Consider the following 25,467-nt stretch of genomic DNA (forward strand, 5'->3'; position numbering starts at 1 on the left):
TTAACCATCCACTCATGACTTCTTTCTTTTCTTTGTTCACATGTCATAGTTGTAACCATGTGCACTCTTGTTTCTGTGAAACTAAATTTGAGAAAAAAGATATATCAACTATTCTATAATGGCCCCTTTTGAAAAGGCCAAATGATGAACAAATTTTAATCATGTCTACTTTTTATTTTTACTGATGTGTGAAGGTAAAGCCTATAAAGCCTATAAACAATTTTTAAATGTACTTTTATTTTCCCCCTGCTGTTTGTGACAACACTTTTAGCGTAGCCCCACCCCCTCTAAGTTGTGTTATTTTGTGATTGGTTAACTTCCCTAGGTATTGTGTGATAGCTATCAGTTTTGGCTCATCATTAACAAGCGGGGCCTTTCAAACCTGCTGGAAAAACTGATTTCCACTCTTCCATCTACGGCGCTTGTCTGTTGTGTTGACACAAAAAAATAGAAGGTCCTTAAATCCATCGTAATGTTTACATCACCTCGGTCATGTTTGCCTCTCACGTCTGTCCTTCTGCAACGCAACGTAAGCTTTACGCAGGAGTTCTTTCTATAGTCAGTTGATGCGCATGTCGCATGTACAAGCCAAAGAAATGGGAAACAGGTTTTGGGTTTCAAAATAAAACTTACTATACAACTACTCGACACGGGGGTGGCAGGAAAGGCCACTCCTCAGAGAGCTAGGAGGAAGTGGACGGACCAGACACACAACGGAGACAACGTAAACAAACTGCAAGTTGTGAGACTCCCCACATAAAGCAACAGAGATAGACTGGAGATGGACCAGTGTAAATCCGCCATTAAGGTTTATCTGTAGTTTTAGGTGAAACAATTTTACTGAGGCTCTGATTACTAATCACTATAAAGGTAATTATAACGAACAATAGACAAGAAACTCAATCCCCAATTTCAATGTACACAAAACTGAGTAAACACTGTTAAAAAGACAGATGTGACAAATTCCACATTATTACTCCCAGACAGTCAAAGCATTCCCTGATTAAAAAAGCTTATTTGACACCATTTTTGTGAGGATTGAGCACTTTAGTTTGGTTTTTCAGTTTTGTTCTTGGCATTGGTCATGTTATGGTCAGTAACACCAGGTTTATTAGGTTGCCAATCATTCACAGCTGTCTTGATTTCAGTTAATTTGTTCTCAGTGTATTTAAGTGTTTGGTGTTCAGGTCATCTGTTTTGTTGCTCCCTTGGGTTTGTCATGCCTACAAATTTAGCAAATATTTAAGTTCTTTGTTGCCAGTTTTTTTTGAGAGCTTTACACACTAAATAAAATCACCTTACAGCTATGATTCTATGTAGAAGAAACAAACTGCATCCACTGCTGCCAGGTAAAAAATGTCCTTTGTGATAGAAGAGAGGAACAATCCTTCACAGACTAAAACACACTTCCTGAGCATCATAATAAGCAGTGCAGCAGAAGCACTAGCAAATTTCACCAAGAAATGTTTAGACAACCAACCCTGGGGCGTGCTGTACTGACCCCACAGTGGCCTAGTTGTCCAGCTACAGTCTAAGAATTACTGACATCAGGGGTTCAGAGTATCCTCCGGAAAACGTGTGGCAAATGGAAACAAGGTCATTTTGGGGGTTGAGGGGAAAACAAATGTTGGAAAGTCGTACTGAAATACATCCAACCCTGATTTTGACCATAAGACGGTTTTGATTAATTCTTTAACACTGCTCCCAGATATAAGAAAACTGAAAGAACATAATGGATCTTCCTCAAATATTTTTTTTGATAGTATTTTTTTTTTGCCCCGCTATTGTTTACTAGTATCATACTAAGGCATATACAGTAAGGCTGATTATAATTTCAGAACTATTTTTATAACCAAGATTGCACACTTAAATTAGCAGTGCTCAAAGTGCTAATCCACATATCTGCAGATGTCACTGAAGCATTAAGCACAGCCTTTATGCTGAATACTTTAATCAGCTGCCGAATTGAAGGGTGAGTTGGCCACCAGACACTGAGGATGGTTCGCTTCTGAGAAGTCTATTAGAGTATGCATTTTAGTATCTACCTTATTTGTGGCTTAAATTGCATGAAATGTTAAAATTAGCTCTAGAAAGAACAAAAAAGGGCTCACATTTCTTAAAACCAATCCTTTGTGTGCTTACTAAGAGAAAAACAGCCTTATTTCCAGTCAACACAGCTGTTTATACTTCAGCATCCCTCTCCAAGACAAACTAAGTGCATTTTTGCTCTGTCACTTGGTGACTGAGATCTGTCCAAATGGTGGATTCCCTGTCACGTCTCATTTTCGAGGACCAGCTGGATGCTTAGAGTTTTGTTTTCCCCACCTGTGTAAAGCTCCCTGTTTAAACAACACAGAGATCTCTCTGCTCATCGGCTTGGTGGTGTCTGTAGTTTGCTCAGTGCGTCTTTCTCTAGTCGCCCTGAGCTTGAATTTAAATTAAGTCATCTGCCCTTTTTTTTTAAATCTAATTTGCCATCATCTTGAAGGACAATCCTGAAGTAGCTTTTCCAGTGTGATTATGAGCTCTTAAGCATGGATGACACTAGTGCTAAGTGCCGCACCATTTTTTTTTGTAATCATATTAAACATTCCTAGACTAAGTGGCACGTTGAACTGAAATATTGGTATGACTGTGTGGGCGTAAAGGCTTGGATTTCCCCTCTGGGATTATGTGGCGGACTTGATAGGCCCAGATGTTTCCAGAGAAAGAAACAAATGCTAATTACTGCGCATATCTGCAGGCTTTGCGCATAGAGACACAAGTCCTGAGCCTGTAATATCCTTGGACATGTTTCTTTTTTCTAAATTCACTTATATAATTTACCAATCTTCAAATCTCTTTTAAATAAGTTTAGCTTTTTTAGTTTGTTGGGACAAGCGAGTGAATCACAAACTGGTGTTGAGAACAGGACTAGCATTCATACTGTCATTCAGGCCAAATTATCTCTATTTTTACTCTTTGAATCTCTGCAGGAGTCAGAGTGAAAAGCATTCTATTTATTTTTATTTTCTTTTGCCTCTAAAATTCCAATCAAATAGCCTAAATGACTTCTAACTTGAAGCAACACTGGTATCCTCACAACTGGCAGTTGAGCACCACAGCTTATCTCCTCATTCACACACAAGCTTATCTGTTCGATTGTTTATCTTGCTTTTCAACAGTGTGAGGAGCATCAAAAGAAATGCGGCACTTTAGGTCATATTTAAACACAACCCACAATCCAGTGCTCAATAAAATAGACAGTCTCTTCCCATCTCCTCACAGGCAATTTGAGTTAAGGTTCGGGTCAACTTAAGCCCAAGTGGCTAAAAGCTAAAGCTGCAGAGCTCTCTGAAGACGGCAATTGTGTTTTAGCTGATTTGTTGTTAGTTAAGGTTCGTTAAGCCTGGGAGTGTATTGCTGGGTTAACTAGAACAGAAAAAACGATTTACAAGTTGTGTAGAGATGTGTTGTGGAAATGGTTTTCTTTCAAACGCTCAACTAACTGAAAAGGAAGATGTCCAATTACCGGTACATAGTTTATCGTGAAAGAGCAAAATGCAAATGGCACAGCTTTGAGAAGGACCTCAGCCCAATCTTCTACATTTACCTTAAAAGCTCTATTTTTTTGTTTTAATATTTCAAAGGTTGTTTAGCAAAATGTTGTGAAAGATTCTTTCTCCTCTACATCGCATGTTCAGTGGAAAGAACATCCATCGCCTTTTATGGGCCTCTCTGCCAGGGGTGTCATCATCCCACTTTGCAGCCCCTCCTCCGGTGTTCAGAGTCCCTCATATTTCACACTCACAGATTTTACACGGAGCATTCAGATGCAAGATGGCTGCGGTAATATTTCATAAACCTCTGGGTCCCATGGATGGATAAGGCTTTTATCATTTCATTTTCCAATCAATAGCATGTCTTATTCAAATAAGAGGCTGGCAGGCAGCGAGTTCCACGAAAAATAATTCAATGAAAGAGCTGTGTTCTGGACCCTGTGCTTTCACAGGTTTTCTATTGCAGCTGCAAAGTTAATTTGAAGGCAGAATAATGAAATAAAAGACTCATTCAGTGTGTTGGTTATCTGGTGTGGCTTTAACCATTTAACACAGCTAAATCCACTGGTCATTTGAAAATTAAGCAAAGCCTTGATTAAAGATTAAAGATAATACTTTTAACCTAATTCTGAGAGTTTTTCCCCAAATCTCATGTTGGCACAAGAAAAAAAGGATTCAAGTTATATTTGTGGCAAAAATCCATTTAAAAGTCCCACTCCGATTATCTTTTGATCTATTGTAAAAGGCTTCTAAGCGGTCCTGTAACTATAATTATTCAATTTTTTTCCCAAAATCCAAAAACCTGTGTTGTTTTCTGCAGAGCAGCAGGAGTTCATTAAAAATTCACCTCTGAGTTGTGAGGGGAACTGTTGCAAGGAGAAATCCCGCCCCATCATCCATCTGTTAATACACTCTCCTGCTAGCTTACAGCCCCTTACAACCCCAGACTAACATTATTGGTGCAACAAGAAAATGGCAAGTAATATTGGAGCTACCCAGCCGTACAGTTTTGTGCCAGATTCCAGCTGTAATGAGAAAAAAAGACAGACGTACATGGATCTATTTGTCTGCAAGTGGATGCATCAGAATGGAGCAGATAGGAGCTTGTGGCTTGCCAATTGTGGCTTCTACATCACGCATACAAGCTTTTCAAACACTCTCCTCCTGATTCACAATGATTTGAATAAAGAAATACTTAGAAATGCAATTTTGAGCTTAATGTTCTTGATATATGTCCTCCGTCATGAGTAAAAAGCAACAAGAACATGTTAAAAACACCATAAACACAATTTTCATCAGAGTGGGTCCTGACTGCCGACCTGTCCAAGGTGTACACTCCCTTCGCCCAACAGCCGGGATAGGCTCCGGCAACCCCATGACCCTGAAAGGGATATATCAGGTTAAGAAAATGGATGAACGGACGGGTCTTTAAATAAATAATTTTAGTTGAGAGATTCAGGAAAACCCTTTAACAAAGCAATCTGATGCATTCTTCAGAAGCAGCATGTCTGAAGAGTAAAAGGTTTATGTAACCGTTACAACATCACGTTGACCTAGCTTGATTCAGAGAAGAATAGGTCAAGAAATGTGAATCATTAGCATCTGCAGGCAGCTGCCTTCCTTCAGTTTCTTTTCTGGGAATTGTGAAATGTAAGCTGTGTGAATCAGTGAATTTTCTTCTGGCATGGATGTGGGTGTAAACCTGTTAATTTGCCTGTATCAATTAACCCTGTGACAGACTGGCATCATGTCCACGCTGCGCAGCACCTCTCACCTAACATGTTCTGCTATAAAACCCAGGAATGTGATAACAGCAGGATAAATAGTATGATGCAATGGGTCAATAAAGACTGATATTGCTTGTTGGTTAATGTACATACAGTATGCAGCACATATGATAAAAACTGTCACATTGTAGGATGTTGCTGATGGATTAATTAGACAAGATTGAGAATTTCCCATTGCTTTCAAAGTAAAACACCGTCTTGAAACTCAACATTTTAACTCTGAGAAAACTGCTAAGGATCTTACTATCTTGCTGTTTGGACAAAGTTTGAATCTTTGCAGATGGGTCAATAACACTTGCATGCGCTATGTATCAGGACAAGACGAGGGGTCTACAACCTTTAATGCTAAAAATTTTCTTATTGATCAAAAATGAACCAATGAACCAAAAAAAAAATTAAAAAAATGAACCACTAAGCCCCACTTCACTTTTTATAAAAATGCATTATTATACGTATACATACGCTTATTGATAACATGTAGCATTTAAATATTTGCAGTAATGGAATTATAACAGTTTTATAATTTTCTTTATACAACAATTTCGACTTCTTTTTTTTTTATTTAAATTGTTAGCATTTTTCTTTAAAGCTTAGGAGCCACAATGGATGGATGAAGGAGGCACATGTGGGTCCTCAGCCTCAGGTTGCGGACCCCTGGTCTAGACCATAAACATGCATTTTTCTGTTGTCAGGTTGGACCATTTTACCTAGAAATGAATAAGAGCAGACTTTCTTACTTTATATGTTTTTTAAGGTTACTTTTCGATCATGTCTTTAGCAACCCTTCATCCTTTTCTCCTTTTACTATCTCATGTAAACATGACAACATTGATGTAGAATTCAACTTTTCTTTGTCATCTTCTCCTCCACAGCTGGATTTGTGAAGTCACCGCTGTCTGAGACTAAGCTTACAGGGGACACCTTTGAGCTGTACTGTGAGGTGGTTGGGAAACCCCCTCCAGAGATCCAGTGGTGGTACTCTGAAGTCAACCGAGCTGATTCTTTCAAGCAGCTGTGGGACGGAGCACGCAAGCGGCGGGTAGCCATTAACACTGCCTATGGTACCAATGGGGTCAGTGTTCTCAGCATGACTCGCCTCACACTGGAGGACTCTGGGACCTATGAGTGTCGCGCGAGCAATGACCCCAATCGCAATGACCTCCGACAAAACCCTGCCATTACCTGGATCCGTGCCCAGGCCACCATTACAGTTCTACAAAGTGAGTGGTCTATGTGCTGTAGATGATCAAGCATCCCTCAAAAATCAACACACAACTTAGCAGTCACTGGCAAGGCAAAAAACAATAATAACTATATTTTAGTTTCATTTAAGATAATAAAAGAAACAAATGCTTTAAATTTCTTATGCCAGTGGTTGCAAAAAGTGTGTTTTGATTCTTTTAGTCAAACTTTAGGTTTTTCTCTAGTAAATTCCCAGCCTCCCTGACAATTCCTTCCCCACAAACCCTTGGACTTTCATCAGTCGCCATCTTTGTTTCACACTCCAAACCTTTTTTTTTTTTTTTTTGGTTTTGTTAGTCTGTCTTACTCTTTTCAAGATTTTTATTTTCTTTGTACCATTTTTTCGTGTTCCTCGGTTTTCTTTTTGTAAAATATTCCTCCACCATGGTGTCTGCTGCATTACATTGATCGTTTTATTTACTTCCAAGCCCTGCATGTCAGCTAAAGTAATGCAGTTTTTTATGTTGTCTCACTCCGGGCACAGTGTAAATGGAATTGTAAGAAGACACAAGTAGGGATCTGTTAAGGTGTACCACAGTGATTCCTCCTGTCAAATCTTCCTCTCCAAAAAGTAAACGTTAAAATTTAGGTGTGGTAATCCAATAAAGGACAGAACCACACAGGGGCCTGGAGTGTCTCCTTTTTCTGTTTCTGCGTGTGCACCTTGTTACTTTGTGCCTTCTCACCCACGAATTGTGTTTAATTTTCAACTTTATACTCAAACATTCAAACAAAGTGGGTGTGACTTGGGCTTTTTCCCGTCCGTACATAAGTCGAAGCTCTGGCCGTTAAAGGAACATAAAGTGAGGCTTTGAAAGGTTAAACAAAAATACTTCTGCTTTTTGTTTTTCAATTGAACATATTTCAACCATGGTACATCAAACGTTGTCATTACCAATAAATAAAAGTTCTTTGAATATACATGTATATGTATATTATTTTGTGTATATTAGGAGCTATACACAACAGCCTTTATGTATTCTTTCAAAAACCTGTCAAAAACTGATTTTCTTTGTTTAGTTGCATTTTATTTTTAAATGTATTTTTATGTTTATTAATGCATTAAAACAACTACTAATAATTATATTTTTATAACTATTGTAAATTTACTTATAATTTACTAATAACTATTACTGTTGACTGCTATAACTATAGTAGTTAATTTATGCTAAATAATAAAATAAAATTAAAAACTGCAATTTTAATGTTAAAAATTGATGTGAGGAGCTGATTTATTAAGTCAAGCAAATGTTTGCAGTTGCATTGACTGATATCTAAGAGCTGGAAGCACAACTTTACAAAACATTGTATGTGGATTTTTAAGATGCTGTAAAAAGTATTGCAAACACCAAACCCGTCTGTTTCCAGCAGTTGATATAAGTTTGTTTTGAGTTGCCAAATTCAACTTCAAAGGATATTCAATTTTTTTTTTAAGTTTGTACTCTGTACAAAATGTTAATCTGGAATTCTGATTAATAAGAACAGTTGGAGTTCTGCAAAGAGCTCCTTTAAAGATAATCTCTATAAAAAGAGATTTTCCTTCCATACGGCAACGTGGCAGACAATCTACTTCCTTATCTGTTCTTGTGATCTAAAAAGTACAGATTAATTATCGTTCTGCTAATAGTTTTGTCAAAAGGCTTCTAGTTGAGCTGACTGTACTTTCATATTCAGGTTTGAAAGTTTTTCTTAGGTTTCCTATAAAACAAAACACAAAAAAGACTGAGGGAAATATTTTTCAAAGCCTTTTTGGACAAAACGAAAAGCCTGCATTTAAAATCACCTTTGTATTGTTTCCTATATGTAAGAGAGGTCTTGTTCACATTTAGAATCAATTTAATAGGCGGAGACTACCAAAATTGGTCACACTTTTGTATAGTTGGATTTGCTTTTCATCCTTATGGACCAAACTCAGTAAATACCACACAGTTACAACAGCTAGCCTTGTTGAAATAAGGCAAAACCCCTGAAAGAGTAAAGGCACAAAAAGGAAGAGCAGTTCGTCTTTTAGGAATGACATATTAAGAAGCCTTAATGCTCATGCTCCCTATTTTCACAATTCTTGAGATTTAAGTAGTTTTTTCATGTTAATAATTAATTTACTGTTGCTGAACTGCACTAGACTTAACTTGCAAGTGAATTGGCCCTCCAGTTTTCAAGTGACCCAGGATTGTTTGGTCCATACCTGAGGTTCGATGAGCTTTCGCCTTTGTCAAGTATTTGGAAACAAACTCTGGTGTGAACCAGGCAGAACCGTGCGACGCTGTTTACGATTTGGCGCTGTAAAAGCTGTCTGGAAATTATCCATAATTATCCATACATTCTTGGTTCAGTCATACTTTTTTTGGTACCAACATTTTTCAAATTTAATTACATATAAAAATGTTTACTTAAGTAGGCAGTAGGTAATTTTGTAAAAAATGTTATTTTAAATAAAGACGTCCAAAGTATATTATTAATAGTGCATAATGGGATTTTTGTGAGAAAAAAAAATATTTAGAAAATAGAATAATCTTTATCAATATAACTGTTTAAGATAAGCAAAAATCTTTATTACAAATGATCTGAATCAGAATTTTACCAATACAATGATCGAGTAAAGACAGTTGTTTATCGTTTAGTAATGTTCCAGAGGGATCCGGTGATGTTCTCTTCAACCTTCAGTCACCGTCTTCTCTGTTGTGTCCTACAAACAACCTTCTGGTTAAATAGCAGTTTTTTCCAAATGTTAATTTATGTACCTCATGTTGAGTACGTGCACATGTCTGAGTGATTCTATTAATAGCAGATGTAGCTCTGCTTTGTCAGGAAAAGAGATTTGTAGGAGGTGGGGGAGGGGAGAACTATCCCCTTAGCGTTTCAGCAGCCAGATCCACAGGAAGAGGTTACTGTGAATGCTAAAAGAAGTCAACTGCAAGTCCCGGTAGCCTCTCTCGCCCCTTTGTGCTTCCTGCTTTGCCGGTGGCTTTGCAGCAGCAGTCTGTAGTAGGATTATGATGCTTCTTCTCCCCACTCCTCCCCTCGGGAGCTCCGTTTGAGCCCTGATTGGCCCGCCCTGAATGAGGGGGAGGGGCAATGCCGTAAGGACTTCCTGTTCACAAATCAAAGGCAGAGCAGAGGGCACCTTGCTGTTGGATGACACCCACTGCCTCCATGATCATCTTTGAGAACCAGACCCTAGTATTGCTGTAAAACCAATAGCAAAGGTCTGTTTTGTGTTACATCATCAGCCCGGGGCAGACATTCATTTCAACTTTGTTTAAATCACATCCATTGGAAGAATGTGAGCCTGGTAATCCACCCACAGATCTCCAGCCTTTACTTCCTAGTGGTTCATGCAAACCAAATAATGTGCATAATGTTGAGTGAAGACACAAAAATTCAAAGGACGGAAATCTGGAAATGCATACTGAAGAAGAATCTCTTAAACATGTATAATCAGGAACATTTTTAAACTTGTTTAGATTTGTATTTTGTTTTTTTCATAGAATGAAAGAAAGAAATATTTAAAGCTTTGATACATACGGCTTTTATTTTATGCGGAAAATTACTGTAGTGTATGAGTATAAAATAATTATTCATATTCTATTCTATTATATATGAAGTTTAGTTGTGGGTTTTGCTTTAGCATTTTTAGATTTAGTGTTTGTGACGTAGAAAATATGCTGGGTGGGCAATAAGTTTCCTGCTTTGCTCCATTGTGATGCATCCACTTGCAGACAAATTTCTTTTCTGCCTTAAAAACTATACAACTGGAAAAAGACTGAAAGGTGGTGAACAATAAGCAAAAGCCCCTGCTGTGCACCATCCGGTGGTCATAAAAAGTGCTCTCTGTGGAGTTTCCATAAATGTTCCATTTACATTTATCATTATTGTTGGATTATCCACCAAACCAGTGTTTCTTTTGTGACTTCAGCAGTAAAATCTTTCAACTTATTTTTCTGCCCTCACCTGTAAGAAGGCATTGGAGCTGTCTAGCCAAGGCAATTGAAGAAACATATACTGCTGTTGGGTGGAGTATTCACCGTGGTGCAGGTGTGGCAATCAGCCCGCTGTGACCTGAAGCTGAAAAGAGAAGGGACTGAAATACAGTGACATAGAATCCATCCACAACTAAAGGGGAGTAAATGTCAAAAGGCAGAAAACAAAACTAATAGACGTGGAGAAACACCAACTTTACAGTAGTTACCTTATTAAGCATTTGATTTATATCTTGTTGGTTCTGCACAGCAAAAGTCCAATTTTTATCATTTAAATTCTAGTTGGAAATTAAGGAAATGAATAATAATTTAGAGCTGTGATTGTTAATCTCTCAAACTGATTAAAGAAATATATTATTTAATTACAGCAACATTAACATGCCTGCTGCAATTCATAGTCAATAAAAAGAAAGAAATTCTGTCTAATTTATTCATTTCTTCTGTGCAGATAGATATTATTCTGAGGCGTACGTGCTCTTGTTTTTCCTCTTTACTTATTTGTTGTGTGAACTTCTCTTCACAGGCTTCCTCCTACACAGAACATTTATAAACAGCACGCTGCCTACAGCTACTACAGCATGGGAGGAAGCAATATAACAGATCTGAGCCCCAATTCTGAGATCATGTTTGATGGTCTTTTGTCTTCCAGAACCAAATATCAATGCCTCTGAGCATATCATCCTGCCACTGGACTCCCCGAGCAAACCGGTCGTCCTGCGCTGTAACCTCACCACCGCACACTGGCCACACACGTACAGCTTCTGGATGAAGAACGGGCAAGAGATCCCAAACACGCGGACGGAGCAGAGGGCTACAACTCACAGGTGACCACAGTTTTCAAGATTTGCACTTGTTGTAGGCGTGTCGTGGGATATCATTAGACTCAAGACTTGTCTCTGTGAAATTCTCTCTCAGCAAGTTCTAAAGAGTTTTTTAAATGACAGAATTTCAGATAGACAAATAAAATAAAGGAAAAACCTCCTTGCTGGAAACATCAGAGTTGATATAAAGCAAATGTAGCAGATTTTTTTTTTTTTTTTTTTACTATTTTCCACCCTTACCATTGGGGCTTTTTTTCTATGCATCTTTCTTCATCCATTTTCCAAACCGACTCAATCACTTTAGGGATCAAGGTGTTGCTGGAGCCTCTCCCAGCCACTGTTGGGCAAAAGTGGATAAACCCCTGGATGAGTAGCAGCTTTCTTTAGATTGATCAGATCTTTTAAATAGATCCTCATGTTTGTTCTACCCATATCCACATGCACACAATAGTTTTACAGGTTGCACAAAGGCTGGATTGCTCATTCATGCTGCGTCAAAAGTGCCGTGCAAAGTGCCAGTAGCTCTTTTCAAGGAAAGCCAAAAACATTTTAATAATTAATAGGTAGTGGTGTTTTTCCCACTAATAGAAGAACAGTAGATGAGTGTGTTTGAAACTGCTAGCAAATAAAATGAAGGCTTGAAAAGTGTGATTTTTAAACAAGGAGGTCTGCTTTGTGACTGATGTCCTCATAAAGCTTTTTCCATCACAAATTCAGCAGCTCTTGTTAAAATTGAAAACTCATTCAATGTCTTTTTTTCCTTTGAATTCATGCAAATTCTGAAAATAGACACAGAAATGTGCATTTATGCTACATTTATCTGTTTTTATACATTTACTTTTGGTTTGTGCAGACAGAAAACTACTTAACCACTGTTAAAAAATACCCACGAGGTTAGAAATAGTAAATATGTGTAAATGACTTAATATTATAGTACTTTTTTCCTGTTAATTTTTTTTATACAAATTTTCTTTTAGTGATTGCAATTGGTGTTTTAATATATATATATATATACATACATTAACATCAAAAAAGTCAATAAAAAGTAAGGAATATCTAAAATGGCGTTGGTTCTTTCTGCCTTGAAGTATTGTTGAAGCACAAAGCTCCTGTCCACTTCCACACACACATCAACTCTTTCTAGCCACTAGACCAAACCAGTTGGTCACTTCCTTGTCACATTGCATCTCCGATGCTCCCAACCTAAAAGCTAAAATGCCCGAGGAGAGCTGCTGTTCTCTAATATAAAAGCTTAATTTGTCTCCCATGGACTTGCAGGTCCTTCAGGCTTTCACTGCTTTAGTCGAAACTAATTACTTGCACTAAATTGAGAACAGATGTCTTAATTTGCTTGCCCTCTTGCAGACCAGGTAGGTGACTGGTAGTTTATTTTCCTGGAATCATATTTTCTTTGTGTTTTATGTGTGATTCCAGCATCACTAAACCACGGGCTGATGATTCAGGGATGTACATGTGTGTTTACACATTTGACATGGCACCAAACGGAAATGCAACAATTGAAGTAAAAGGTAAGCTTTCTGAGCATTTTTAATCTTTTTAAACTATTTTCTAATATTTATAGCCGAATTCTCAGAAACCTTTTCTTTAATCAAGCTGTCTTATGTTGCCACATTGATGTTATCTGCGTTCCTAATGGTTGCATCAAGTAAAAATGTCAGGAGCTGTTTGAAGAGAGTCCTCGCTGACAAAGATGTTTGAGCTCATCAAGTACAGTAGTGATGACATGGAGAATTCCTAAGGCTGATTTCCATCCCAGCTTTTACCGAGATGAGTGGAGCAAATTAGACAGCCTCTGTACGTGCTCTTAGAAACGCAAAGCCTCAAGTTCTATCTTAGAAGTATATATTAAAAGGGTCGGTAACGTTTGCACATTGCAGTCATTTACCTAAATATATATCAATTAGGTGAACCAAAGAACTCTTTCGGACAAACTGCGAGGCCATCAGCTTGAACGAGTAGTCTTCTTTAAGAAAAGACAAGTCAAACTCTCTTTGTGCAGTTCTAAAGCCAATTTGGAGTAGTAAATTGCCATGGTGCAGACTGAGCATGCCCGTGCTTCTTACTCTGCGGCTGTCTTCAAGCACTGGCTGATTGCATAACATAGATGATGACCGTGTGTGCTCTGCTTCTCTTGGATTGGGAGATGACAGCACTCATTGCCATTTCAAACTGAATGGTTCTGTCGTTAGGCTTTGGCGCAGTCTTTTAGACTTGCAACGCTGGTAAAAAAAAAATTGATGATGCATGACGTTTCACTTGAGAAAATGTCAAATAAAATGAATATTAAAACCTGAAAGCAGGGATTTGATTTAAGGTGTTTAAACGGATGAGATGAAACAAAATGTTGCATTTATTATTTTTTGCTATTATTTTAGTATTGAGGCATTTGAGATCTTTCTGTGACCCAGGTAGCAAGCTCACTGTTAAAGCACGCCAGCTTTGCACTGCGCGTCTGGCAGCAGTTCCCTGAGATCCTTCGCCTACAGTGTCCTTGGCACGCTCATCCTTGCAGGACTCGGCTCAGAGGCAACAGATGGAGGGTTCTGTGATGTTGTAGGATTAAGGCTCTGAATGCGGTCCTAGTCATCTCTGTGGCAGGACTGAAGTTTATTGTCTGGAATACGCTCGAGATTAATGAAATGTTTGGGAGCTCATATCCATTATTAAATTGAAAGCGCATTTTGTGATTAGAAAGCATAAACCGCGCAGTTTTTCATTTTGAGAAAGAGTTTTTAAATTAAAAAAACGTTTTTTTTAATTTAATATAAACTTTTACTTTGATTAACAGCTTCTCAACACTAGGCGGCATCCTGACCACCTTAAAAAATCTCTTGGACAGCTTGGCCCTTGCTCCGTTTCCACTCATCTTTCTGAGATTCATGTGTCACTTGAGCGCTGTCTCGCACACAGAGTTTAACAATCGGAGTCAGGAGTGTGAAATGGAGGTTTCTTCCGGTTTTAGCACCACTCCGAGGCTTGTCTGTGCGCTGTCAGTCACACACTGACATAATACAGTCAGGATGAGCTTAGCCACTCCCGTGTTCAGGGAGCACGTGCACACCATAATTAGAGTGGCGTGATGTCACGACAGAGCTCAGACACCCCCCCCCCCCCCCCCGCACTGCTAACCACGCGCAGCTGAAAAATGCCCACTCCAGGCTTCTACCTTATCTGTCTCAGTAGCATGAAAGAAAATATTGTTATGTTGAAGATAAGTGGAAAGCAGTAATGGTTATCTATCTCGTGCTGTGTAGAATTAAATAAAGAGTCTGTCTCACACAGCTGCTCTGCAGATATGTCAGTAGGAAGCTGTGCTTCCTGCCATACGCCTGGATTGAATTTTATTTTTTGACTCCAAAGCCTCTGCTTCAGTTTCATTATCAGCACATTCACTGATCTCAGCTGAATTTTAGCGGATTAGAGCTCATTTCCACCAGTGTCTTTTGAGGAAGTCACTGAAGAATTACGCTGACTGGGAACATATGGAGGAATCTTTCCATCAAGCTGGTTCCCTCCCACTGATGTGTCCTTTTTCAAAAGTTTAATGCAGAACACCAAGACAAATACAAGTCCAGGAGAAGTTTGAAATTATTTTTAAAATCGATAAATCAAGTTCTGTGCACTGATTTTAACCCTTTCAGAGGAGTTAAATATTCAGTGTGCATTAGATGACACAATTCTGTATGTTATGAACCGTATGTTGCACCATTGAACCAAAATGGGTGAAAAGGGAATTGTTAGATCCCTACTGCATACCAATATGTTTGTGTTGAAAGTATTAGATGGATTTATTATGTATTGTTTTACAGGCTTAGTATAAGCCAATGGAAGGGTTTTCATCATTATTACATGCTCATTATCAATGACAAAAATTTATTTTCTGACTTCTTACGGGATTTTGTTGTTGTTTTTTAATACACAAATCTTATGTTGAACCAAAACAAAAATGTCAAAACAAAAACAAATTTTTGAATTATTTTTGAATTAGTAGAATTAAGTTCTGTACTCTGATTTTTAACCTTTCAAAGGAGTTAAATAGTATGTGTTAGGGATGCCACAATTCTTATTTTAAAACCGAATCCTACGTTACATCAATGAACCAAATTGTGGGGAAAATGAATTGTTGCATTCCTACAGCACACCAGCTTGTTTACATTGAAAGTGTCAGTGCAAGACAGTTTAATTATGTAGTTGTATTACATTACACAGGCTTAGTGTTAGCCAACTGAAAGTGTTTTCTTCATAATTGCTTTCTTATTTTTAAATTACAAAAAGGATTTTTCTAGATTTTAGGGTTTTTTGTTGTTTTGTAAATCTGAAATCCAAAGATTGAGGTTTGAACTTAATCATAGGAAAGGTAAATTGCTGAATTCCTAGTTTGTATGATGATCCAAACTACACATCCACACAAAACTGCATCTAAAAAACACATAAACAGTTTCTGTTGCTGTGTCTTTTTTCCTGTTACCTTACCCAGTAACGAATCTTATTTTCATCTAACCTTTACAGCAAGACCAGAGGTCATTAGTCACAAGCGAAGTGAAAATAAAAACGAGGGGGAAAATGCGACGTTGTACTGCAAATCTGTGGGTTACCCACATCCCACTTGGTTATGGCAAAAAGTAGACGGAGCTCTCTACAAGGTAAGTGTGCTCACAGTCTCAGCATTCAAAACCCCAAGAGGCTCAGTTTCATTTACTGTCAGGAATGATTGTTGTCTTTCAGGACATTGATAACACCACTGGACGCTTCTTCATCACTACCAGAGACAATTACACAGAGCTCAACATACTAAACCTGGATATAACCACAGACCCTGGATTATATCAGTGCAATGCTACCAACAGGGTTGGAAACACTACCAAGGAAACTATTCTACGAGTGCGAAGCCATCTTGCACCGCTTTGGCCTTTCCTGGGAGTGCTTGCAGAAATTATAATCCTGGTGGTCATTATTGTGGTTTATGAGAAACGCAAGAAGCCCGACGACTTTGTTGATGGTAAATACATGAAACACTTTCTTTTAAAAGCAACCATAACTGACAAATTAAAGGTTAATGTCCAAATAAGTTTAAGTTTCATGACAACTAAAAAATGCTTTTTTTTGTTGTTGTCTCAGTGTGTTTTAAGTTACTTTCCTTTTTAACACTGGAGCTGTCGCCGTCGACAACTAAATATCACAAGAGTCCGTTGATTCTGAAGCTGATTCTGACGTGGAAAAATGCTAAATGCAAAACTTTACGACTGTAACGGCGCAATCCTCTTCTTTTTGCAGCCAAATCCCCTTATTTACATGGATTGTGTGAGCAATTCACTACTGTCGAAGCTGCTCTTCTCTGTCACAGAATCAGCTGGAATCACATTAATTGCATAAACGATTGAAGAGTTACTGTAGTCAGAAGAATGTACATACTGGAGCTAAAGCTGATGTAAAAGGGGTTAAGAAGAATTGAAATATCCTTGAAAAAGTACCTTTTTCAGTGAGATTTAGAAAAAAACAACCTTCTAATAGAGTTTTGTTAGTTAGTTTGTTTTTTGGATACAGCCCAATTTTTCGTCTGTTAAAAGCATCTTACAGTTGTGGGTGTAGGAGTGCAAGCAGGTCATAGGTCTTTGGTGGGCACGCTCTCAACAATTGTATTTTTCTCTTAGTTAGGCCCACGACAGCGAGAAGACTCAAAAGTGTGTTCTGGCATCCCAGAACCGCTCGCCTCCTAGTCTGCGCTCTTATCTCTAGCTCTTTAAATGCAAGTTGCTACTCAGCCAGCAACAAGCAATCACAATAGCTAGCCAATTTAACAATTTCTACTGAATACAACCAGCCAGACATCTCTCCTTTCTCCCAAACCAACAATTAAACCACCGAGCCATGTAAGTTAACAAAACAACACAGTTCTCCACTCATGTTCCTCTGCATAGGTATCCCTCAGAAAGTATAAGAACTATGAAACAGAAAATGTGTTCTGACCACGCAATCATATCTAGTCTAAATTTATGGAGACAATATTTTGAGGAACTATAAGCTGCACTGCAAAAACAGGCTCCTTAGAAATAAGTCAAAAACGTTGGCAGATTTTGTTTAAAAAAGCAACAAAAAATGGTTTTACCAAGAATTATTATTTTAAGAAAACATCTTTAATCACCATGTTTTCTAAAACTAATATTAATTTGCTTTTGAAAAACTTGGTAGGATTTTTTTTGCAAGACACATTTTCTCAAAACAATGGTCTTAAGATTCAGTTTTAGCAGTGTGGCCTCCCAAATCTACTCTGACTTTTTAGCTTCATGCAACTGACCTGTAACTTCCCCACAGGCTGCCTTTGTGCTGCTTTTCTTTCTTTCACCAACAAACCCCAATCTTTAAATCTTTTTTAGCTTTGCCGCTTTTATTTCTGTTTACCTTTAGTAGTTGCTGCTAAGCCTTTCAGCACCTGATTGTGCCTCTATGTAAATCTCCCCTGTGACAAGCCTATTTTAAGTCCTGACAGAATGCACTGAAATGAAGCTGAACACAATAAACATGATGGATCCTCACAAGCCCACCTATTCAAATTGTGGAGAGAAGAGAACGACCTTTCTCCTAACAAAAATCTCATTTATTTTAGTTTCCTGCCAGATGAATCCTGTGATTTTAAATAGGAAAATTGATGGATGGACTGAAGCAGAAAAAAGACAAACAATACTAAGTAACCCGTAAGTCAGTAGCTTGTGGATCTACCTTCTGATAAACCTGAATTATGCTCATTTTAGAGCAGTTCAGTGCTGAGAAAGCTTTTTAGAACAAAAATGCTCCATGCCTGACACGTTTCCCTTTTGTGAGCGTCTGTCAGTCGCTCACATAGAGACTGAAGGACGTCTGAACTCCAACAAAGCTTTGTTTGTTTACAAAACCACAGCAGAGTTCATACATCAGCTTTTAGGTTTTAACCAACGCCCTTCCCCTGAATGATCACTTCAGACTGATGACTCAGGGAGGTTATGGATGACCTGAAATCACTTTTACAAGTTTATGTTTTTGTCATCCCCCATGACAGCTTTACAGCTGGGGTCAGGTCCAGACTTTTTCTTTACAGTGTTAGAGCTTTTTCTCAGTTGTTTGCTGCTGTTCTTCAAATCACTATCCTATTACATACCTCAGATAAATGGCCTCACATCCCTTCGAGGTAAATGATTGTAGATGCTCTGTGCAAGCTCAAAATCATCATATAACCACCTCTGTGCTTTACTGTAGTTATAAAGCGCATCTGCTGGGGGGGGGGGGGGGGGGGGGGGGTAGAGTTTGGTTTATATGTTGGTAACAAAGACCAAACAACTTCCCTTTGCTCTTACTGTTCCAGAAGACTTTGGCTTTACCGAGTAAGTAGGCATTGATTGGTTCAAGTCGGTCTAAGCCAACGTTTCTTTGCCAACCACTTTCAACAATCAGGAGTTAGCTTGTTGAAAGTCCACACCTCTACCGCTGAACATTAGGTGTGGGGGCCAGCAGCCGCCACATACCTTTACTGAGATGTCTGATTGGTCAGTTCATAACTTGATTAACTGGCACTACAGCAAAAATGTCATGAAAATAAAATCAGGATTAGCAAGTACTTGTTAAAAATGGTAAATATTCTTGTATAGCGCTTTTCTACCATCCTCGAAGGCCCAAGGTACTTTGCAGGCACAGTCCCATTTACCCGTTCACACACTGGTGGCAGATCCGCTGCCGAACACTGGCGCCGACCTTCCACCAGAGGCAAGGTGGGGTTCAGTGTCTTAAGGACACTTTGACATATGGGCGGGCAAAGTGGAAATCAAACCTGCAATCTTATGATCAGAGGTTGTCTGTTCTACCACGGCCGCCCCTACAGGTAGAGGAGTAGAATGATTATTCTGACAAATCTAAAGACTAAGTAAAAGCTGTTTATTTTCTCTATAGAAGTCAATGAGATTTTTTTGGCTTTTTGAGACCAGTGGGCACTTTCTATTTAAGAGTCACTCAGTCCAGTTCTCATAAACAGTCAATGCTCAGAACATTACCAAGTCCGATGCTGGGGCAGAGCTGGCTGAGACTTCCACCTCAGGAGACTTAGCACTCCTCTTGAGAATTTTTATCACATTTTTCATCCATATTCAAATCAATTGTTTGAAAGTTATACCTGTAGGCTAACCAGATTGATGTGCATTGATGCTAAAAAAAATCACAACAGGGGGTACTAACTTTTGCTTGACGAATCTTGATGTTTTAAAAATGGTAAGATGCAGACACTTTGAGCAGCAAGGCTGCATTTGCTGTCAGAGGATATTTGCTGTGTTTACCTGCCTATCAAGGTGTTTGGCTTACCGCTTTTGACAGGTGTAACAAAAAAGGCACAGATGTGCATGGTCACATGGAAGCTGTGTATTACAAACATGACATTTAGAAGCATGTTAGGTAACAGAGTGCCCTTAAAAATGGACCATATTTAACACATTGGCAGTGTTGAAAGGACAGTGACAAAGAGGTGTGATGGTAATAATGAGGTTACCAGACTCATACAAACCTTTGACAGTTTCACTCTTTTTGTGTTTCTTACTTGGTTGCTGCTTTTTTTTCTTTTTCTGGTCTTTCCAAATGGCAACATAATCTAAATGGGTGGTAAGTGAGAGATCATGCATGGTTATGGTAATGTGTTCTATGTTAGCCTGCAGTTTTTCCTAAACCCTCATAATTTTTGAAGGAATTGCTTTCAGTATAAACTAACATTTTTATTTAAAATAATGACCTCCATTCATTGGTCTGCAAGCTTTAACTCTATAAAAGCTGTTTGTTCCAGTTTCTTACTGACCAATATCCAGCGAGAGCTGCAAAGTCCCCCTTTATTGTTAAGAAAATTACACTTTATTTATATTTTTGTGGCCATTAAGTCATTTAAATGTAGCTTTTAATTATTCACAATAATGAAATTAAATTAAAGAACACAAAATACACCCTGTGTCAAATCTTTTTACTACAGAGTACATACATGGCATCTTTTGTATAGAATTTTATTTTTAATCTATACATGTAAATCCAAATTTACTTTCAAATTTGCATCTTAACAGCAACTGGACTCTGTTGTGAAGCAGAAGATCAGAACAGAAGCTTTATTTTCATGACAGTTCATTCAATCTTTTACTACATTTTTCCACAGTTGTCTGACACGTTAAAAATCAGAACATAAATAAAACACATGTAATTAACTAAAAAAATTGAACCAAAACTACAAACCCATCATATTTTTTTAATTGTTAGCATTTTCGTTAGGCCAATAAAAGCTTCAATGAAGGATTAAAAGAACTGCATGTACGGAGCCTCAGGTTGCAGACCCCTGAGTTAATCAGCTAATTTTGTTGTTTTTCTACATTTTACTTCCAAATGTATTTTATTTTTATAGTTTAAAAACATCGGTTTCTGCAGTGTCATGACAACTTTCAACACAATTATATCAAACTAAATATCCATATCCAACCAGCATCCCTTTAAAGTTCAATGAAATCAAAGGTGTTCCAACCAAAACCAGAGCTTTTCAATCTGCTGTCACTTTAGATAACCCTGTTTCCTCTCAAAGGTCGTGACTGTGTTTTTACTTCTCATCTAAAATGAGTGACACAGTTCAAACCCCCCCCCCCCCCTCCATTATTGACGCTGCAAGCAAACCTGATGAGCAACGAATTCATGAGCATATAGAGGAAAGACTTCCAGGCCTTTACACGGAATGTTGCTGCTTTTCATTGAAGGAGGTTCACAGGAAATCCCCATGAGCACTATTCTCTTCTATTTTTCTTCACAAGACTCTCTGTCTTTTTTGATCAGTCGGCACAGTCAGCTGACCGCACAGTGGAAAATATCAGCTAATTCCACCTGACAGCCGAGGAAATGCATCTATGTATCAGATTGTTGTAAATCAAAAAGTTCCATCACAGTTCCATATTTCAAGCAATTCCCACTCAGTCGGGTTAACATTCTTCAATCATTTATGATCATTAGACACATTTTATTTTAGTTACAAGGAACGTTTTTAGGTTGTAAATAAAATGACACCACAACCTTCAGATGGTTTCACTGTCGGGCAAACACGTTAAACACACATTAAGCCGTTTTGGTTTGACAAATCAAAGACAAAGGCAGAAAGGGTGAAAGTAAAAACAGTGTGCCCCCATTTTTCAGCAGCAATGGGTTCCTCTTCACAGCAGGAAATCTTTGAATTTTAGCTTTTGGACTTTTCCACCTGTGATTGAAACTCAGGACTCCATTTCAATAGGGAGATCTTGAAAGTGTGATTAAAAGATTAAATAGTGAAACAGGAATTGAGCATAAATAGCCCATTTTCTTGCATGCTTGTGATGACCTCTGACCAAGCCAAGAGACCCCAGAGCCCAGATGCTGATGGTGGTTAGGGTCAGACTGAGTCAAAGGAGGAAAGCGGGGTGGAGGTGGGGCGGCGAAATGCGAATAAACAAACTTCAATGAATTTAAAGGCTCGAATTGTGAGCACTTCAGCCATTGGCTCGGAGTGAAGACGTGTGGAGTGAAGAATCAACCCAGCATTCCTGAATATGAGGCGGATATTACTTATTGAAACTGTGCAAAAGCTTCACAATTTTGACTTTCACAAAAGTTTCCAAGTAGTCAAAAGTCTATTCTAAATAATCAGTCTGCAGTGCCATGGCCATATACTTTGACTTTTGATTCCATGTTTTGTAGTTGGCTCAAGGGCAGCTTAGTGAGCTGCAAGATTCCATAGGTGTTTTTCACTTCAAAATACATCTATTCCCTTTAATAATTGTTTTTAAAGCAACAAAAACATGACTTTATTTGTAATTATACTCATATATTCTATTATATTAACACTATTGATCAATTTATCAAAAGCACATCGTATAAAAACAGCAATACTTAGCAGTGGGTGAAGATTTTTGGGTCAGTTTTGGTTTTAATTTTTATAGTTAATATTAGTTTATCTCCCAAAAATGTACTAAATACACACTCTAATTGCTTTAAATTTTAGAGAGCAGATGTCAAACTCCATCGGCCCTCTGCATGGTTACCAACTAATCTGCCATTGTAGTTTCGGTAACACTTTATATTAAGATTCCTTAACAAGCTTTGTTAACACATTTACAAGCATTATAAATGAATTTATAGGGTGTTAGTAAGACATTTATTAGTACAATAAGTCTAATAAGGTTTATGAAATTACTTAGTTAACACATTTACAAGCATTATTATTTGGGTGTTTTTAAGATGTTAATGATGCATTTACTGATATTATAGGTGCCTAACAAATGTGTCAGTGTTAATAAGCTTAATAAGATTTATTAACAACCTTTGTTAACAAATTAAGAAGCATTATTATTGTTTGGGGTTCTAGTAAGACATTTATTAGCATTATAGATGCCTGACACAAGCCTAAGTGTTCATAAGCTTAATAAGTTTTATTAACTAACTCAACAAATTAATAGGCTTTATTAATGTGTCAGATGCTAGTACGATATTTACTAGCATTATAGATGTCTTGCAAATACCTGAAAGTGTTAATAAGATTTATTAACATCTAAAGTCAGACCATTGTCTTCTAAATCCATATTACTAAACTGCTTATAAGCTTTACAAATGTATTTATTAACTTTGTTAATAGTTTATTAATTGTTTTGCAGCACCTCATCTAAAGTGTGGACGTTTTTAAGCACAAACAACCACAAAGCATAAAGATTGTAAAAAGAACTTTATGACATTAAAACAGATTAAACATACACAAATCGTTCTGTAAAAGATATATAATAATTTAATTCAGACAAATAATTTTTTTAAAAAAACATATAGACTGGTGTTGGCCACACTAAAAAAGAAATTGCAGACATATGGTTCTATTTCACAAAGAAACAGCGAAAGGACATTTTGGGTTGCATAAATTACTCTCTATATGCTAAAATTATTTTTTTATAAGCAGATATTACAATTAGTATTGACACTGAAAGAGCTGTCTGTGAATCATTAATGAATTTTAGGCTGGATTCTGTTAAAATATGAATAAATCGCTAGTCATCACCTGTCTGCTGTGTGAGAACGAGAAATAATGTTTACAAGAAAAACACATGGAAAAAAGGGAATTAAAGAAGCATATTTTAGTATAGAGTATGAGTACATAAAATAGAATAAAAGTGTAAAATTTAGCTTGGGTAAGAGGAGACTGGAGTAAGTTCAGTCTTCCAGCTGTTGTGCATGGCGGTGAGTTATTTTAATGGGGCAGCTGTGCTGCTTTGTATTTTGATTTTGTAAATGTATTCAATGATGAAGAGAACACCCATGGCCGCAGGGCAATCTTTGATTCCTGAAAGATTCCTGAATCTTTGATTTATAATCAAAAGAAAAGAAAATATATCATCTTTGACATTTGATAAAATACCAACTGAACAGCCCGATTCTGCTCCCTGCATATCTCCAGTGTAGTTTTATCTACCAAAAAAAAAGGAAAAAAAGAAGCGATTTAGGTAGATTATGTCTGCAGTCTTTATGCCAGTCAAATCAGGATTGAGGACTCCCAGCTCAAGCGCCACATCCACTCTGAAATCTCTTTTTAGCATCCTCTGTTCCCTGAGGTTTTGGCCCCTGTTTGCGTGCATCATAAATTCTGGTCTTTTGGTGGCTTAGTGGTGTTGAAACACATTTTCCCTCCAAATTTGAAAGCCCTGCTGCAGCAGCTGACAGTTTTTCTGTTTCTAAATCAGTTGCAAAAATGAAATGTTTTGATGAATCACAACAAGAAAAAACTAGGACAGATTTTTAGCTGGGAAATTTGCATTCATATGGACGATCTTAAAAAAAAAGGCAAAATAAGCACATTTGAATTCCTGTATTATATTAAAATCTGAGGGTAAAACTTGACTTTTGCAAAATGCTGACAGGTCTACCTTCTCCTCATATAACCATGTATTGCTTTAGCATCATATATTCTGCTCCACTTTTATCCCATTGAATGCTGTTAATATGCTCATCCTAAGATACTACATGCATGGAAAATGTCTCACTTTGACCTTTACTTACCTGATGACACATTTCCTCTGTTTGCAAAACGCTGCTGACCCCATGCACGCCTCCAGGACTTTTTCCTCACAGAACAATACGCATCACCTGATTTTCCTGCATCTTAAACTGCTTCATTAAATATATGCACTTCCACCACTGTCACAACTGCAAATGTAATTTAAGTATCATTGTCTGAAGATACAAAATTTTCAGATTGACCACATCTTTTAACCATCAGTTCTTAAAATCCCAATGTTTAATTAAAAGATGGTTTTATGCGAGCCATCTGTAACACTCCTACACATATGCTCATTTACAAATAAACAGAAACCCCATAAGATTCATCTGGCATGTGAGATGAAGTTTGTCCAATGTTTAGTTCCAAAGCTTAGAGAATTCAACATTTGCTCATGTTTCAGCCCTTTTAGCAATAAATGTTTAGGTTAGGTCTGTGTAGTTTTACATGTCAACATCTTTTGATAGCTGATTTTTCCAGTGTAGTAAGTGAAAAGGAAGTAAAAATGCTGAAACATGCAAATTGCCTATTTTCTTGTGTGTGTTTTTCCCTTTAAATGTTTAAATTCTGTTTGTTTTTTATCTTTTTTCCCCCACGCCAAAGATGATGAACCAGCTGGACCGATGTAAGCCCAATAAACTGTGCTCCGCTCCACAGTTTACATGAAAATTCTGATGATTATTATTATTATTTGCTATTTTCAATCACCTTTTCATTACTGCTTCTCTCCCAGGAAGACGAACTCAACAAACAATCACAAAGACAAAAACATTCGCCAGAGAAATCCAAAATAGGCAATCCATTCAGGTAGGACTTGTTGTATGGGGACGGGACCTAAAAATAGAAGCGATTGTGAAGATAATCCGTAGTCACGCTTTTCTTTTGATTTTTTCTCTACAGATATGATGACTAAACTGCATTTTTTTGACTACATGAAAGTATCAGAGGATGATGGAGCTCCAGGCTGTTCTGAGGGGAAAAAAAGCACATCTTGTCTCATTTTATGAGAAACAATATCAGCATACCACTGGCAAG

At 37.6% G+C, this 25,467-nt stretch overlaps 1 protein-coding gene across 2 annotated transcripts in view; it reads left to right on the forward strand.

The window, feature by feature from the left end:
- Nucleotides 1–25,408, forward strand: part of LOC101160640 (neuroplastin) — a 34,926-nt gene extending 9,518 nt beyond the window's left edge. Inside the window, exons 2-9 of one of the 2 annotated variants that reach the window (XM_004067429.4) lie at nt 6,199–6,546; nt 11,198–11,372; nt 12,804–12,898; nt 15,900–16,033; nt 16,116–16,389; nt 25,036–25,057; nt 25,166–25,239; nt 25,333–25,408. In XM_004067429.4, the coding sequence (XP_004067477.1) occupies nt 6,199–6,546; nt 11,198–11,372; nt 12,804–12,898; nt 15,900–16,033; nt 16,116–16,389; nt 25,036–25,057; nt 25,166–25,226 (1,109 nt within the window). In that variant the 3' untranslated portion in view covers nt 25,227–25,239; nt 25,333–25,408. The remainder of the gene's footprint in view (nt 1–6,198; nt 6,547–11,197; nt 11,373–12,803; nt 12,899–15,899; nt 16,034–16,115; nt 16,390–25,035; nt 25,058–25,165; nt 25,240–25,332) is intronic. The other variant, XM_020700179.2, reaches the window with a different exon arrangement.
- The last annotated feature ends 59 nt before the right edge of the window (nt 25,409–25,467 follow it).

The sequence above is a fragment of the Oryzias latipes genome, chromosome 3 (genome assembly GCF_002234675.1).
Source record: "Oryzias latipes chromosome 3, ASM223467v1".
Taxonomy (NCBI): domain Eukaryota; kingdom Metazoa; phylum Chordata; class Actinopteri; order Beloniformes; family Adrianichthyidae; genus Oryzias; species Oryzias latipes.